The 15,156-nt window shown below is 48.5% G+C and overlaps 1 protein-coding gene across 3 annotated transcripts in view; it reads left to right on the plus strand.

Annotated features, from left to right (window-relative positions):
* The first annotated feature begins 2,846 nt into the window (after nt 1-2,846).
* CRTC3 (CREB regulated transcription coactivator 3) overlaps nt 2,847-15,156 on the plus strand; it is a 96,354-nt gene continuing 84,044 nt past the window's right edge. For all 3 annotated transcript variants that reach the window (XM_080809288.1, XM_080809290.1, XM_080809289.1), the window contains exons 1-2: nt 2,847-3,092; nt 13,088-13,186. In XM_080809288.1, coding sequence (XP_080665414.1) covers nt 2,961-3,092; nt 13,088-13,186 — 231 coding nt within the window. In that variant the 5' untranslated portion in view covers nt 2,847-2,960. The remainder of the gene's footprint in view (nt 3,093-13,087; nt 13,187-15,156) is intronic.

Consider the following 15,156-nt stretch of genomic DNA (forward strand, 5'->3'; position numbering starts at 1 on the left):
ACACAGTTGCAAGGGTTTTATATACTCTTCTTTGCTCAAGAAACTAGGGGGGAATGTTCTCCACTACGGTGAAGAAGTACATGAAGCTCTAGCACAATGGGGCCGGGGTGTGGGGGAGGGCTTGCAGGAAGCAGGTTAGAGGATGGACCGGGGGAGAAGGGACCCCTCAGGATGATGGTGGGGGCAGCAGTCGGCCCACATAGCAACCGGTCTGGATGGGACAAGACGTCAAAGTGCCCTGGAAGGGAAGGTCCCCCCAGACTGACCATTCACAGATGTTCTGCTGGAGAGGGGGAGAAAAGGATTTGTAACGGGTTGAGAGCAATCTAAGCAAATAAAAATCAGAGGCAGTAATTAACTTCCCCTGTCCCCACAACTGTAGAAAAATGAAACTGTGGTATGCTATGTAAGCACTTACCACTGATTTACCAAAAATAATTATATAATGACACTGAAAGAATGGGAGCAGGGAAGATCATACTTTTGTTGAGGATACAAAATAGCCAGAGCATCCTTCTTCACTGTAGAAAATGAATAGTCAATATCTAAAACTGAAAAAAAAAAATCACAAAACAGCAGGACAAGCTTATTTATAGGGGGAAATGGGAATTACTTCTTTTTAAAATTATAGGCCTTGGGGTGCCTGGGTGGCTCAGTTGTTAAGCGTCTGCCTTCTGCTCAGGTCACAATCCAGGGTCCTGGGATCGAGCCCCAAGTCCAGCTCCCTGCTTGGCGGGGAGCCTGCTTCTCCCTCTCCCATTCCCCCCTTCTTGTGTTTCTTTCTGTCTCTCTCTCGTGTGCACAAATAAAATCTTTTTTTAAAAAATAAGATTATGGGCCTTGTAACACTATTGTTAAACAGTTTGCATGTATTTATTTGATTAAAAATTGAAAATGATCAGGCTAACCATAATAAGAATAGAAATGGAATGAGTATCTTCCAAATCAGATCTGGAAATGCGGAAGTAAAAACCAGTCATTCAATGCAATAAAATGCAGGCATGGTAGATAAATGCTTTGGTGAGTCGCTGGATGAGTATGGTGGAGTTAGTTCATTACCCATTCCTGTGTCTTCCTGGGTCTTCCTGTATTTCAAAAGCTAGGATTCTGGATTCGGTTTTGGCTCTTCCGATCAAATTTTCTCTTACTTGATTTGTAAGGTGGAAGTGAAGCAGAGTGTGGGTGTGTGCTGTTTTTGTGGGTGAGCACTGCCTTGGGGGTGTCTCATTTCTCCGTGGTGGGTTCCAGTCAGGACACTAGCCATGGGGTTCACTAGCCAGCCATTCAGTTAAGTGGCTTCCAGATTGGGCCAGTAAGGGCCAGTGGCTCTTTTGGTGGCGGATCCTGCAGCAGGCTTCTTCACGGCACTCCTGAAGGTTCAACCTAGAACCTACTTCTCCCGCCCTTCAGAGAAGCCCTTTAGCCATTTTATACACTATAATGAGTCCTTTGTACCTAATCTATCTAGAATGAATTCTGTTCTCTGAAACTGAACCCAGATGATATAACAGGAATGCAGAAAATAAAATATAAAGAAAAAATATGTTAAATACCCCAAAATAAAAGAGAATTCAATTACAACGAGAATAAACCCAATTATAATTACTAGAACAAGCGAAACTCCAGCTAACAGAGATATATTCTCATATTAAAATTTCGAAAAAATGCAGCTGGATGCTAGGAGACACATGAAAAACAACGAAACACTACACAGTAGTTAAAAGCCATAAACACAAATGTATCTCAGAAACATAATAGGAAATGAGAAAAGTTGCAAAAGATTACTCAGCATGATGTCATTTTGAAAAACTGAAAATCGACAACTGGTGCTCTATACAGTCGGCAGTTCCATACATCATATGTAATAACACTATAAAAACATGAGTAGGAATGATATGCACCAACTTGAGCCCAGTGACGAGGGAGGAAGGAGAACTAAGGGTGGGGCTTTAGTTAGGTCTAATTTTATATTTCTTTAATAAGCACCAAGTAAACGAAGCGGCATGTTTTCTGTTTAATCTCGAGTGGGGGGCGTGGGTGTCGTCAATGGACTTTTCTGGACGCGTCCGCGCGTCTCTGGTGTTGTCTAGTTGACGAAACACAGCCCCGCTCAGAGCGCGGTCCAGGCGCCGTCGTGGGAGAGCGGCTCCGGGGCTGCAGAAGTAGGGGGACGGCGGGGAGACCGGCCCCCGGCCGGAGCCGGGCTCTGCGGAGGTCCCGGGGAGACTCGGCGAGAACCTGGACGAGGGGCCGGGGCTGAGGAGCGAAGAGCTCGCACCAGGGCGGGGATGGCGGCTCCCGGGTGCGCCCCTCACCAGGTGGTTTTTTGGGAAGCTCCGCTGCGTGCGCCCCGGCTCACCGTGAACTGAGCCCATCGAGGGCGGCGCGGGCCGGGGGCGGGCCTGGCGGGCAGGCGGCCGGAGGCCCGGCAGCGCGGGAGCCGCGAGAGGGAAGGCTCGAGCTCCGGGCGCCCAGTCCTCTCCCCCGGGAGCAAAGCGGCGGCCCGGGGGGTTCGGGGAGGCACGAGGGGGTGGCCAGACGCCGGCTGGAAAGTCGTAACGCGAACCGCGCGGCCAGGATGCCCCCCGCGCCGGAGCCCGTCAGTCACACGGCGGCTCCCGCACGTCGGAGGCGGCGTGCTCCGCCGACGGGGCTCGCGGCGAGTCTCGACGCCCCGGGGGCCCCGGGCCGGGCTGCGAGCGCGGGGCCGGGCGGCGGGGCCGGGGCCGGGCGGCAGGCGGCGGGAGGGCCGCGCCGAGGGCGGGGCCGGCCGCGCGGGGGCGGACCTCGGCGCGCTCCCGGCCGCTCGCTGGCTGTGGGGCCGCGGCGGCTCCTCTGCCGGGTCGCGCCGGAGGACGGGCCTTCGGGCGGCGGCTCGGGCGGCCTGCGGACGGACGCGCGGGCCGACTCCCAGGCCCCGCGCCTGCCGTCTCCCCCTCCCACCGGGCCGGGCCCGCGCCATGGCCGCCTCGCCGGGCTCGGGCAGCGCCAACCCGCGGAAGTTCAGTGAGAAGATCGCGCTGCACACGCAGCGGCAGGCCGAGGAGACGCGGGCCTTCGAGCAGCTTATGACCGACCTCACCCTGTCGCGGGTGAGCGCCCGGGGCCGGGGCCGGGGCCGGGGCCGGGGCGCGGGCGGGCGGGCGGGGGCGGCCCCCGCGGAAGGCGAGAGACGGCGGGGCCGAGGCTGCGGCGGCGGCGGCGGCGGGGCCGGGCCCGGGCCGCGCGGGGGAGCGGGGTCGGCGCAGCCTCGGCCTCTCGGCGCTTCCCCGCCCGCCGGCCCCCGGCGCAGCCCGCAGAGGCGGGAGGGTCGCGGGGCCCGGCGAGCGGGGAGAGGCAAGGGGCCGGGCCGGGCGCGCGGGGCGGCGGCGCGAGGGCGGCCTGAGGGGGAGGGCGAACGGAGCCCCGGGAGGAAATCACAAACAGCTCGGAGGCGGGCGGTGCGGCTTCTCGTGGCTCCGCACATCCTCCGCCAGCCGGCCCTTCTGGACGGCGGGGGCGAGGGGGGCCGCGGGGCCCGGGGCGGGGGGGAGCCCGGTGCACCGTGAGCGCGGGGCCGGCGCGGGCCGAGGGCAGCTCGGGGGCACCGGGGAGGCGTTGCGAGCCGAGGGAGGCTTTCCTCTCCGCTTTACTGCGCTCAGCGCGGAGATTTAACGAGAACTGGCAAGGTGCACGGCGTCGCTGGTGACGGAGGAGGGTCCAGGAGCAGTGAGTAAGGCGCGAGCCGGGACAAACACCCGGAGGTTGGGAAACTCATGAGTGAGGCAGTGGAGGATGGAGAGCCAAGAGGAGTGTCCGCGCAGGGCTGCAGGGAGGAGGGTCAGCGGGAGCGGGCCAGGCCTTGAGGCTCCCGAATGCTGACCTTGAAGGACCATCGCGAACCCGGGGGAGGATATGCGGATGCTGGGCAGGGGGCAGGCTTGAAGGGGAGCTGGGAGCCGAGTTGCACGCGGCGGTCCCCGCTCACTCAGCTGCAGACACTTTTTTTTTTTTTTTCTTTTATTTTGGCCAAGTACGGGGTTTGGGAAAACTTCCGTGAATCTACTGCCTTTTAATTGGGAGATTTTCATAAAAAAACTTTCCTCTTTTTTTCTTTCTCTCTTCCTTCCTTCCTCCCTCTTTCTCTCCCTCCCTACCCGCCACCCCCCATCTTCCCTCCCCGGTCTCTCCACTCTTTTTCTTCTTTTCCTATCTTTAGATCCGTATTTAAAATTGGGAGACCCGGTAGCAGTCATCCTGAATTCCCATATGACAGCGTTTGCCCGGAGCTGGGTGGTGGTTGCCCCCTCAGCTGGAACGTGGATTCTCTAGTTGGCCACAGTTCACACACCCTGTCATGAGCTCCCACACAGAAGCTAGGTGTCATTGGCCATTTATCATATTTTCGATGTTTTCCTTTCATGAAATGAACAGGAAATGAAATATTTCTTATATATTTATATTTTTATGCTAAGTAAAAATAGAAAGGCTGAGGATTTCTTTTTTTTTTTAAAGACTTTATTTATTTATTTGAGAGAGAAAGAGGGAGAGCACAGAGGGAGAAGCAGACTCCCCACTCAGTAGAGAGCCAGACCCGGGGCTCGATTCCAGGACCCCGAGATCATGACCTGAGCCAAAGGCACATGCTTAACCTACTGAGCCACCCAGGCGCCCAAAGCTGAGAATTTCAATAAAAGTTTATCCTCATGCCCTAAATAGCTTCACTCATTTATTTATCTGCCTGTCCACAGGCATATTATGTGTGTGACCTTGGTTAGATTCAGGGATGAATGTGATGAGCTCAGAGAACATTGAGAACAGTTGGGTGAATGCTGAGGACTAATGCTGGGAGGTGTGTTGTTACGTGTTGTTTAGATAAAGTGTGTGTACAAATACAGGCACTGTTTGTCTATACCCTTAGAGTTGATCCAGTCTCTCACCCAATTCATAAACCCTCTTTAAAGCATCCCTGGTAGATAAAGCCATGAGTAATGTATGGACTCTTTTTTTTTTTTAAGATTTTTAAAATTTATTTAACGGACAGAGATCACAAGCAGGCAGAGAGGCAGGCAGAGAGAGAGGAAGGGAAGCAGGCTCCCCACTGAGCAGAGAGCCCCAATGCGGGGCACAATCTCAGGACCCTGGGATCATGACCTGAGCCGAAGGCAGAGGCCTTAACCCACTGAGCCACCCAGGCACCGCTGTGTGGACTCTTTTTAGGCAAAATTTTTTCACAGATCCTTCATGTTTATTTAAATGAGTTTGGTTATGTTACTTAAATATACTCAAACATCCACTGTACATAAAGTCCTTTGATTATAACTGTGGTACAACCATAACTAGAAGATAGGCACAAAATAAATTCACTCAACATTAAAAAAAAGCAATAAATTCAAATTCACATCATTAATTTGATACGACATATGCTGTTTTGCTGAACTCAGTTGAAGCTCTCAGGATGGGTATGATGCGAAGCCGTATAATTTAGGTTTTCTTGAGTTTAGTAAGGCTGATCAGGTATGCCCCACGGGGTTCAGCCATCATTTTCTGAGTTCTAATTACTACAAAATTAGGATATCACTTTGCCCTTCACCCGGTACAGGACATCATTTATGTGTTAATTCCTTCTATGTTCTTTCTCTGCTACCAGTTGCCGATAAAATACTACTACTTTGGTCTACTGTGTTTATATTTTTTAATGTATTTTCAGTTTTTTTAAAAGTAATCTCTACATCCGCGTGGGTATCGAACTCACAACCCTAAGATCAAGAGTCACGTGCCTTACTGACGGAGCCAGCCAGGCGCTCCAGGGTCCAGTGTATCTACAAAAACAAAGGCAAATGAGAACACTGCATTTGCCGAGTTGTGTTTTCTTATTTAAAAATGTCAAGGATTATTTTCATAATGCAACTTACAGAACTGAGCACTTCTCATAGATAACGCGTAGATTCCCCAGCATGTATCTGTAAACCTGCAAGCGTCCAAAGATCCCAGATAGAGAAGAATCCATCGAGCTCATTTTATCCATTCATTCATTAATTCATTCACAATTAACTGATGAGAGCTCCATTTATTTATTTATTTATTTACTTACTTATTAATTAATGAGAGCCAGGGGAAGGGAGAGAGAGAATCCTAAGTGGTCTCTTGTGTCCAGTGTGAAGTCAGTCTCACAACCCTGAGATGACCAGAGCTGAGATCGAGAGTTGGATGCTTAACCACTGAGCCACCCAGGTGCCCCCAACTAGTTCATTATTGGTCACTGGATGGCAGATATACTGATTTTCCATTATCAGACATTGATAATCAGTCTTTCTTTCTGAGCCTGTGCTGGGCTCCAAGGCATTCTCTACATAATCAGAGTCAATCCTTCAGAGTTCTGGTTAAATCCTATTTGCCTAGTAGGTGGGAGAGACTAGATTATGGGGAATTTTTCACTCTAGCTTTAGGGGTTCAGCCTTATTAAGAAGCAGTGGGAATATTTTGGGAAGACAGTGCTAGTGGGGTTACTTAAGTGGTGGTACCTGGGATGGTAAGAAGGGTTAAAAAGTGGAAAGAGGCTGTTCCTTTGTTCATTCATTCATTTGTCAGTACTGGAGTGCCCACTGTGGTTAGTGGGGTCTGTGTGTAGGGGGAGGTGAAGACATGGTGTTTCAAAGGTCTTATTAATTTGTTCATCAAATACTTACTGAGTCCAGGTTAGGACGGACATTGGGGATTATAATAGTGAGCAAGCAAAACACAGTCTCCTCATAGATTTTAGGATTTAATGGAGAAGATATTCCTTTGACAAGTAAGGACACATTTTAATGAATATTACAAAAGGGGAAGCAGATGTAGCTCTGGAAATGAATGGTAGGGAGTCCTACCATTCATACCATGGGGTGGGGAAACCATTTGAGGGTATGAGGTTCGGCAAGGGGACAAAGAGGGTGGTTTGAGGTGACGCATTCACAAGCATCATATTGTAGAGACAGGATTTGGGACTCGATCTTAAGGACAGGAAGGGGTTGAAATAAGGGAGATTTGTGTCTTAAAAGGATGCCTGTAGCTCCAGAGTGGTGGAAAGAACTGAGGGGGAGGTGGCAGAGAAACCCGAGGGAGGATGAGGTAGTAGTCCAGGAGATGTGATGATGGCCTTGACACTGGGGTGGTCGCAAGAGGGAGGCAGAGAGGTGAGCAGATCAATACTCAGAGCTAGAAATGACCAAACTGGGTGAATGTGTGATCCCCAGCTTTCAGACTTGAGCCATTTCAAGGTGTCCTGCATTAAGAGGGGGAGCACTGGTGGGAGCAGATGCCTCAGTGTCAGGAGATGCTGAGTTTGAGGTGCCTGTGAGGCATTTCAGTGGAGATGGTCCGGCAGGCAGTTGTTTATATGGCCCTGAAAACATATAAGGATCTCCAATTAAAGAGGGAAGTCTAGGCTAGTGATATAAATGTGGGAACCTTTGGTATGTGGTTGTGGTAGTAGATTCAGCTGCCTAAGAAGAATTTCTAGAACATACCTTGCAAATTGGTGACCTAAATTCTAATTTGGTTCTTGTGGGGGTAGGGGATGCAGGGTATGCCTGAATGTGTTTTGTTTGTTTGTTTTTAATTAGGACCAACAGTGAATATTGGCATTTTATTTATTTATTTATTTTTAGATTTTATTTATTTATTTGAGAGAGAGACAGTGAGAGAGAGCATGAGAGGGGAGAAGGTCAGAGGGAGAAGCAGACTCCCCGTGGAGCTGGAAGCCTGTTGTGGGACTCGATCCCAGGCCTCCAGGATCATGACCTGAGCCAAAGGCAGTTGCTTAACCAGCTGAGCCACCCTGGCGCCTGAATACTGGGATTTTATATTAAAGTTTGGATTCTGGCTTCTTTTGAAAAATGAAATCGTCTAACAACACTCACTCCATTTCCACATGATAGCAGTTGCCTGGAGCTCCCATAGTGGCTCCCCCATCCTGGAAAGTGCATGTATGTGTTCAGTTTGCCTCAGTCCCCACCGCTCCCTGTGGTGTTCCTCACAGTGGTTCCAGGGGCTTCCGTTACTTCTCTTCCGCACTTAGCACCTGTAGACATTTGAGTTTGTGAGCCCTGCTTCAGAGTGAAATGTGGAGAGGGCCAAGAGAAGCCCAGGGAGCTCCACCATGGAAAGGGGAGGCAGTGGAAGGGAGCCAGCAAGAAAGACCAAAGAGCAACCAGAAAGGGAAAGGAGAGCATGTCCAGCAGCTAAGCCCAATGCTGCAGACTCGGTCTGACAGGATAAAGACGTGTCCTTTGGTCTAGCCAAGTGGAGGCCGTTGGTCATCTGGGGGAGAGCCCCTGTGTTCCCAGCGACCTGGTGGGGATGGAGGTTGCGAGGCCGCCAGGACCAAATGGAAGGAGAGAGAGACAGGATTGGGAGCTTGTTCTAGAAGTTCAACTTTGAAGAACAACTTGTAGTTTTGAGAAACCGTGGCGTAAACATAGCACATCAGCCTGGAGCATTCAATTAGCTTGAATATTTGGGGAGAATCATTTTTATATTAAAACAAACAAATATTAGATGTGTTCTGTAGCAGGGAGACCTCTAAGAGAGGAGGAAAGAGGGGCGCCTCAGTCGGTGAAGTGTCTGCCTTCGGCTCAGGTCACGATCCCCAGGCTCCTGGGATGGACCCCCACATGGGGCTCCCTGCTCAGTGGGGTGTCTGCTTCTCCCCTGCCCTTCCCCCCTGCTTCTGCACACATGCGCTCTCTGTGACAAATAAATAAATAAAATCTTTAAAAAAAAAGAGAGAGAGAGAGGAGAAAAGACATACTGGATTTGGGCTAAATATTGAGCACGGTCTCTTTGCCAGATGCTGTCCTTGACTCCTTTACATCCATTATCTCCTGGGGTTTTCATGGTGCCCCTAGGGAATGTGTATCTAGATTACTTGTCAGTTTGCAGATGAGTAAACTGAGGCTGGAGAAGTACGGTTGCATGGCTGATTAGTGGCAGAGCTGGAGTTTGAGTATGGCTGTGCCCCTGCATGTCTGTGTACTTGACTCCTTTTATTCCCCTCCCCCCCAGGATAGCTACTTATCCCAGCAGCATCTGTTGAAGACACTTTCCCCATTGCATTACTATGATACTTTTGTCAAAAATCAATTGGGCAAGATATGGTGTGGGTCTATTTTTGGACTCTCTCTTCTTTCCTGTTGATCCCCACGTCTCTATGACAGTTGCTCCTGCTTGAATTACTGTAGCTTTAGAGTAAGTCTGGAAGAAAGATAACAGCCTTACAACTTTGCTCTTTTTAAAAATCGCTTTGACTACTGTAGGTCGGTTTTAGGATGATCTTGTCGGTTTCTATAAAAAGGCCTACTGGGATTTTTGTTTGGGATTGGCCGCTGTGAGACTTTTTATTTTATTTTTTTAAATGATCTTTTAAAGGTTTTTTATCTTTATTTATTTGACAGAGAGAGAGGGAGCACAAGCAGGGGGAGCAGCAGAGGGACAGAGAAGCAGGCTCCCCACTGAGCAGGGAGCCCAATGCGGGGCTCGATCCCAGGACCCTGAGATCATGACCTGAGCCGAAGGCAGAGGCTCAACTATCTGAGCCACCCAGGCGCCCTTGTGAGACTTTTTAAAAAGGGAGTTAGTGAGGCTTGGATTTCATCTCATACAGACATTAAAGGACATTCCACTAAAGTGTGTGGCTACAGGCTAGAGGTTGCTAACTTAAGTTCCAGCATGAGGCACATAGGGAAAAGGAGTGGAGGAGCCAGGATGAGTAGATGGTAGCCAATCTCAGGCCGTGGTGGAGGAATAATAGGGCGCAGTGAGGTCTTGGGCAAATGGTAGCTCAGGCTGTGGGCGGGGTGGGGGCGGGGCAGCTTCTTCTCAGCTCCACGCAACAGCCACGCGGGGACATACATCCAGTCTTGCTTGATCTTGCAGTCAAGAGATGTTGGAAGTCCAGATTTGTATACAGTCTTCCAATCCAGAATGAAAGTTTAAAGCCTTGAGTGGGTCAGTATCATATTTATGGGTCAAACAGAACTCTCTAAATGTGGCCCCCGGCCTGCCAACCCGTCATGTCCGCTCAGTGCCCGTTTTGATCATCAGGAACCAGGATGGTGTTGAAGACGAGTCTCTAAGGTTCTTTCCAATTCATCGATTCTAGATTTCAAAAGAGGAAGATATCACAGTTACTCGGGGGTTTGGGAGGTAGCGGTGAGTATCAACAATGATGATGATACTTCGAGAAGTTGTCCACAGCTTTCCATTTTACACCCCATTGTCATGTCTTTTCTCTCTTTTAATCCTCACGCTGTCTTTGTGAAGCAGACGGCAGAGTAATTTCCCCAGCTACGTGGGAGCCTCAAGGCACACGGGCAGGTCTTCCGGCTCCGAGTGCAGGACTCTTCTCCCCAAAGCACAGCAGTCTCTGAAGACTCTAGAATGGGCATTTGGGGAGGGAGAGCAGGTATGGGAGACGGTGGGAGGGCCTTAGGCTCAGGTGAAGGCAGGTGTCCAGCTAGATATAGAACTTGGTTGAACTTGGTTGAAGTGTCAAGGCTTTGGGTAAAAGTTGAAGCCTGTGTGAGAACTCTGTAAAGGCAGGAACCTTGGCATGTGTTCATCTTAGCAAGACAGCACCTGGCACAGTACCTAACATACACGGTTAAATGTTTTTGTTTTGTTTGTTTGTTTTTTTAAAGAATTATTTATTTATTTTTTTGTTTATCTGACGGAGAGAGAGAGAGAGAGAGAGCACAAGTAGGCAGAGTGGGAAGCAGAGGGAGAGGGAGAAGCAGGCTCCCCGCTGAGCAGAGAGCCCAATACAGGGCTCGATCCCAGGAACCTGGGATCATGACCTGAGCTGAAGGCAGCCGCTCAACTGATTGAGCCAGCCGGGCGCCCCACAGTTAAATGTTTTATATAAGTGAGTAAATGGATGGATTGATGGAAGAAGGAATCAAAGGCTTGAGATCAAGGGGCCCAAGAATTTTGTCTAGAGAATTTCAAGGACGGAGAGTCAAATGCTTCTGGTAAGTGCTTTGAGAGTGTTAAGATCAAAAGCTCAGACTTCATTGTTGTAGTTCAGCTGATAGATGGAAACGGCTCACTCTGTCCTCCTTCTCATATTTGACTCTTGGATCTGGGTTCTGATGAATAGTTTATAGCTGCCTCCCAGGGCAGTGTGTTTGGGAAATCAAATACTGTGGGTACAAGGAAGTTAAGGCTACCAAGGGGTTTTGTATGCCTTTAAAACCTCCAGCCAGATATAGGCTCTTATCTTTTGGAGATGCATACTGAAATATGGAATGATACAACGCCTGGATTTCTTTCAGTGGGGTGCCGTGGGCCGTCGGGGGTAAAGATGAATCAGGACTGGACATGAGATTATCGTGGAAGCTGGAAGCTGTTAGATGGGGTTTCATTGTACTCATCTCTATTTTGTATATATTTGAATTTTTCATAGTAAATATAAAAATAATAAAATCAGCATAGGCCCAGCAATGCTTTTGGTCAACGAAACTTCATTTTTCTCTGAGCTTGTAAATAGTATGACCATTGAAAGAAATGGGGGGGGGGCGCGTCTGGGTGGCTCAGTCGGTTAAGCCTCTGCCTTCAGCTCAGATCATGATCCTGGATTCCTGGAATCGAGCCCCATGTCGGGCTCCCTGCTCAGCGGGGAGCCTGCCTCTCCCTCTCCCTCTGTTCCTCCTCCCTGCTTGTGTTCTCTCTCTCAAATAAATAAATCTTAAAAAAGAGAGAAATGGAACAAAGGAAAGGACCGTGGCAGATATAAGAGTGATGTGTCTGTGTGTTTAAGAGAGGGAAGGGTTGGGGAGGGGGGTGGGAGGGTAGAGGGAAAGCGAGAGAGAGAATCTTAAGCAGGCTTCGTGCCCAGTGCAGAGACGATCTCACAACCTTGAGATTATGACCTGAGCCAAAATCAGGAGTCGAATACTTAACCAGTGAGGCCTCCAGGGCCCGAAGAATGTGGGTTTTGAGGTAGCCATAGCTTGGTCTCCTCCAGCTGTGTGACTTTGGGCAAATGTTGAGCTTCCTTAAGTCTGGGTCTCTAGGTCTGTAAAGGCAGGATGATATGGTCTCCCTTGGTGGTCGTGGTGAGGGTTAGGGATGAAACGGGCAGAGCCTCTGAGAATAGCATCTGGCTCATCTCAGGGGCTTCTATTGGTAGCTTTTATTATTATTAGACAAAGGGTCTAATAATGAAAGACTTCAGGGTTCCCATCGCCTCTTCCTTCCCCACGTGAATATAAGTGCCAAGAGTTACGTAACCACAGAGAACTCTCAAAGACCAAATCGGACCACTTGGGGGTTTACAAGAACTGTAACCAGTTTACTGCCTTTTGAGAAATGAAGCAAGGAAGCACTTGCAGGAGAAAGGCACGTGAAAGCAGTGGGATGCCATTTGATCCCTGTTGAGTTAGCCTCCTCCTTTCCCCAGTTAAGGATGATATTCAGTGTTAGTGAGAATTCTCTCCTGAAACCGTTTTCTCATATAAACTTAGTATACCTGCTGGGATCGCATTTTGGCCTTATGTATTGAGAGCCATTGAAAGGCCTGGATGCAGAGACTTCGTAATCACTCTTTGGAATGTGTTCTTTGGAAATAATTCAGAAGAAGGAATGTCATATAGCCATTAAAGATGATCAATACTGTAGGAAAGAGTTAAGATGTAAGCCTGCGAGATCGCACCCAAGTTGTGATTACTGTCCTGCAGGTGTTACACACACGTGTGAGCGGAGTCTGGACAGGCACCTCGGAAGGGAGCAGGCACCTCTGTTAGTGTCATAGAGAATGGCTTAGTTTTCCTTTAAGGGACTCTTTTACTGCTGTTAGAGGTTGTGCCCACCTATACACACACACTCAGAGACCTTGCAAAGACCTCACTATCACCGCGCCTGGGACATTTGGAACATGGGTAAATTCTTTCCAAAAATAGACTAGTCACAAATCAGAAGGCACCGGAAACCTGCAGGTTTTAGGTAGAAAAGAAACCGAAACCAAGACTTTCACTCTTGAACCATTTCACTACACAGTACCCATACTTCAGTGCCTCCCTCAGATCTTTGCTGTCATCTCTCAACCGTCTGGAAATCTCTTTGTTTCCAGGTCCAGTTTCAGAAGCTTCAGCAGCTGCGTCTCACGCAGTACCATGGCGGGTCCTTACCGAACGTGAGCCAGCTTCGGGGCAGCGCCGCGGAGTTCCAGGTACCTCCAGAATTCTCTCTCCAGGCCCAGTCGAGTGTGGAAGGATAGGCAGCCGTTGTCCTCAGAAAGATGGGATCTTGAAGGATAAACTGGGCCTAAATACGGTTCGGTGTTCTTCTGGGAAGCCCATCATTCCTTCTCCTAGTTTCCACATCCTGGCCTAGTATTAACTTGTGGGCCGGCTAGGGTGGCACTGTCCAGGAGAAATGTACCGTGAGCCACGTACGTAATCAGACTAATCTAGTAGCCACAGTAAAGACAAAGAAACAGGTGCAATTAATTTTAATATTATTCAAATAACTTATTATTTAACCCTGTAGACCTGGAATATTATCAGTTCATCGTATAATCAGTATAACAAACAGAAATGCGGTATTTTGCATTCTTTTTGAAACTTGTACTAAGCCTGAAATCTGGTGCACATTGTACACTTAGAGCTTGTAGTGGTTGAGACTTGCCGGATTTCAGTACCTTCATGTGTCGGTCTCTACCATATTGGACAGTGCAGATCTAAGGCTCGGATACATGGCCTCTTGCATTTAGGTTAGTACCTCAATCATTCATATCATTGAAGAACTTTGTTCAAAATAGCATGGAATCGATATTTCAGACAATGGTATAGGATATTGTTGTTAAGATCCGAATTAGACACCCCAGTCTCTGAAAAATAAGGTACCTCACATAGTTCTAATTGAACAATTGAAGATTTGGTGTTGAAGTTGGGAACTTTAAGACAAGGTGTAAGTTGATTTATTTGGATGCCTGTCTATGTTAAAAGCACTGTCTTCTTTCTTTGCTGTAAAAGCTGTGTTCACTTGTTTGATGATGGTCCCATAAAGCAAAAGTATTATTTAAAATACAGACTTCCATTTGAGAGAGCTAACAGGGGCTCTTAAAAAAAACGGCTATTAGGAAAGGCAAAATGTGGACGTACTTATACCCTGTTAGACTGGATCTGTCTTTCCTATGTTGATGTTGGAATCCCACTGTGCTGCTGCTGGTATCAGAGCCCTTCCTCGGTAGACCAGATAATCTTCTGCATTGGCCTCCTGGATCATTCAGTATCCACATAAAGCAGGTCTCTGTTTTATGCTAGATTTCATGCTTCTGAAAGCAGAACACTGCCAACGTGTGCTGTGTTTGAGATCCTGACTTTGTGGTATTTGGTAGTCAACTTCAGAGGACTGTAGGTAGAACTTACTATCCTGCCCCTGTCCTGTTGCAGTGGGGGGTGGGGGTGGAATGAACTAATAGCCCTTGACCTTCCCAGGATTCTTTCTTTGAATACCTTTTTTTTAACCTCCTTTTTTTTTTTTTTTAAAGATTTTATTTATTTATTTGAGAAAGAGTGCATGAGCACCAACAGGAGGAGAGAGAGGAGCAGACTCCCTGCTGAGCAGGGAGCCTGATGCGGGCCTTGATCCCAGGACCCTGGGATCATGACCTGAGCTGAAGGCAGACACTTAACCCACTGAGCCACTCAGGCACCCCTGAATACTTTTTTTTTTGCTTTGAAACAATCACAAACTTACAGAAAAGTTGAAAGTTCAGTACAAATAACTTTTTTCCCCCTTGAGAAAATAAGTTGCTAACATGGTGCTCTTTCACCTCCAAATATTTCACTGTGTATTTTCCTACAAGCAACAACGTTGTCCCTCATAACCCAAACAGAGCCATCAAAATCAGGAAGTTAACAGTGGAATGTTATTACCATCTGAGCCACGGGCGTTCGTGTGTGGTTTCACCGTGTGCCCATTGCCGTCTTCTGCAGCAAAAGGATCCAGTTCAGAATCACCTGTGTTTATTGTCCGTAGTCTCCTTCAGTCTAAAACAGTTTTTCAGTCTTTTGACATTAAAGAAATTATTTCTGACATTTATGACCTTAGCCACTTATTTTATTTTATTTTTTCAGTGTTCCAAGATTTATTGTTTATGCACCATACCCAGTGCTCCATGCAGTCCGTGCTCTC

Source organism: Martes martes, assembly GCF_963455335.1.
Source record: "Martes martes genome assembly, chromosome: 7".
In the NCBI taxonomy this organism is placed as follows: domain Eukaryota; kingdom Metazoa; phylum Chordata; class Mammalia; order Carnivora; family Mustelidae; genus Martes; species Martes martes.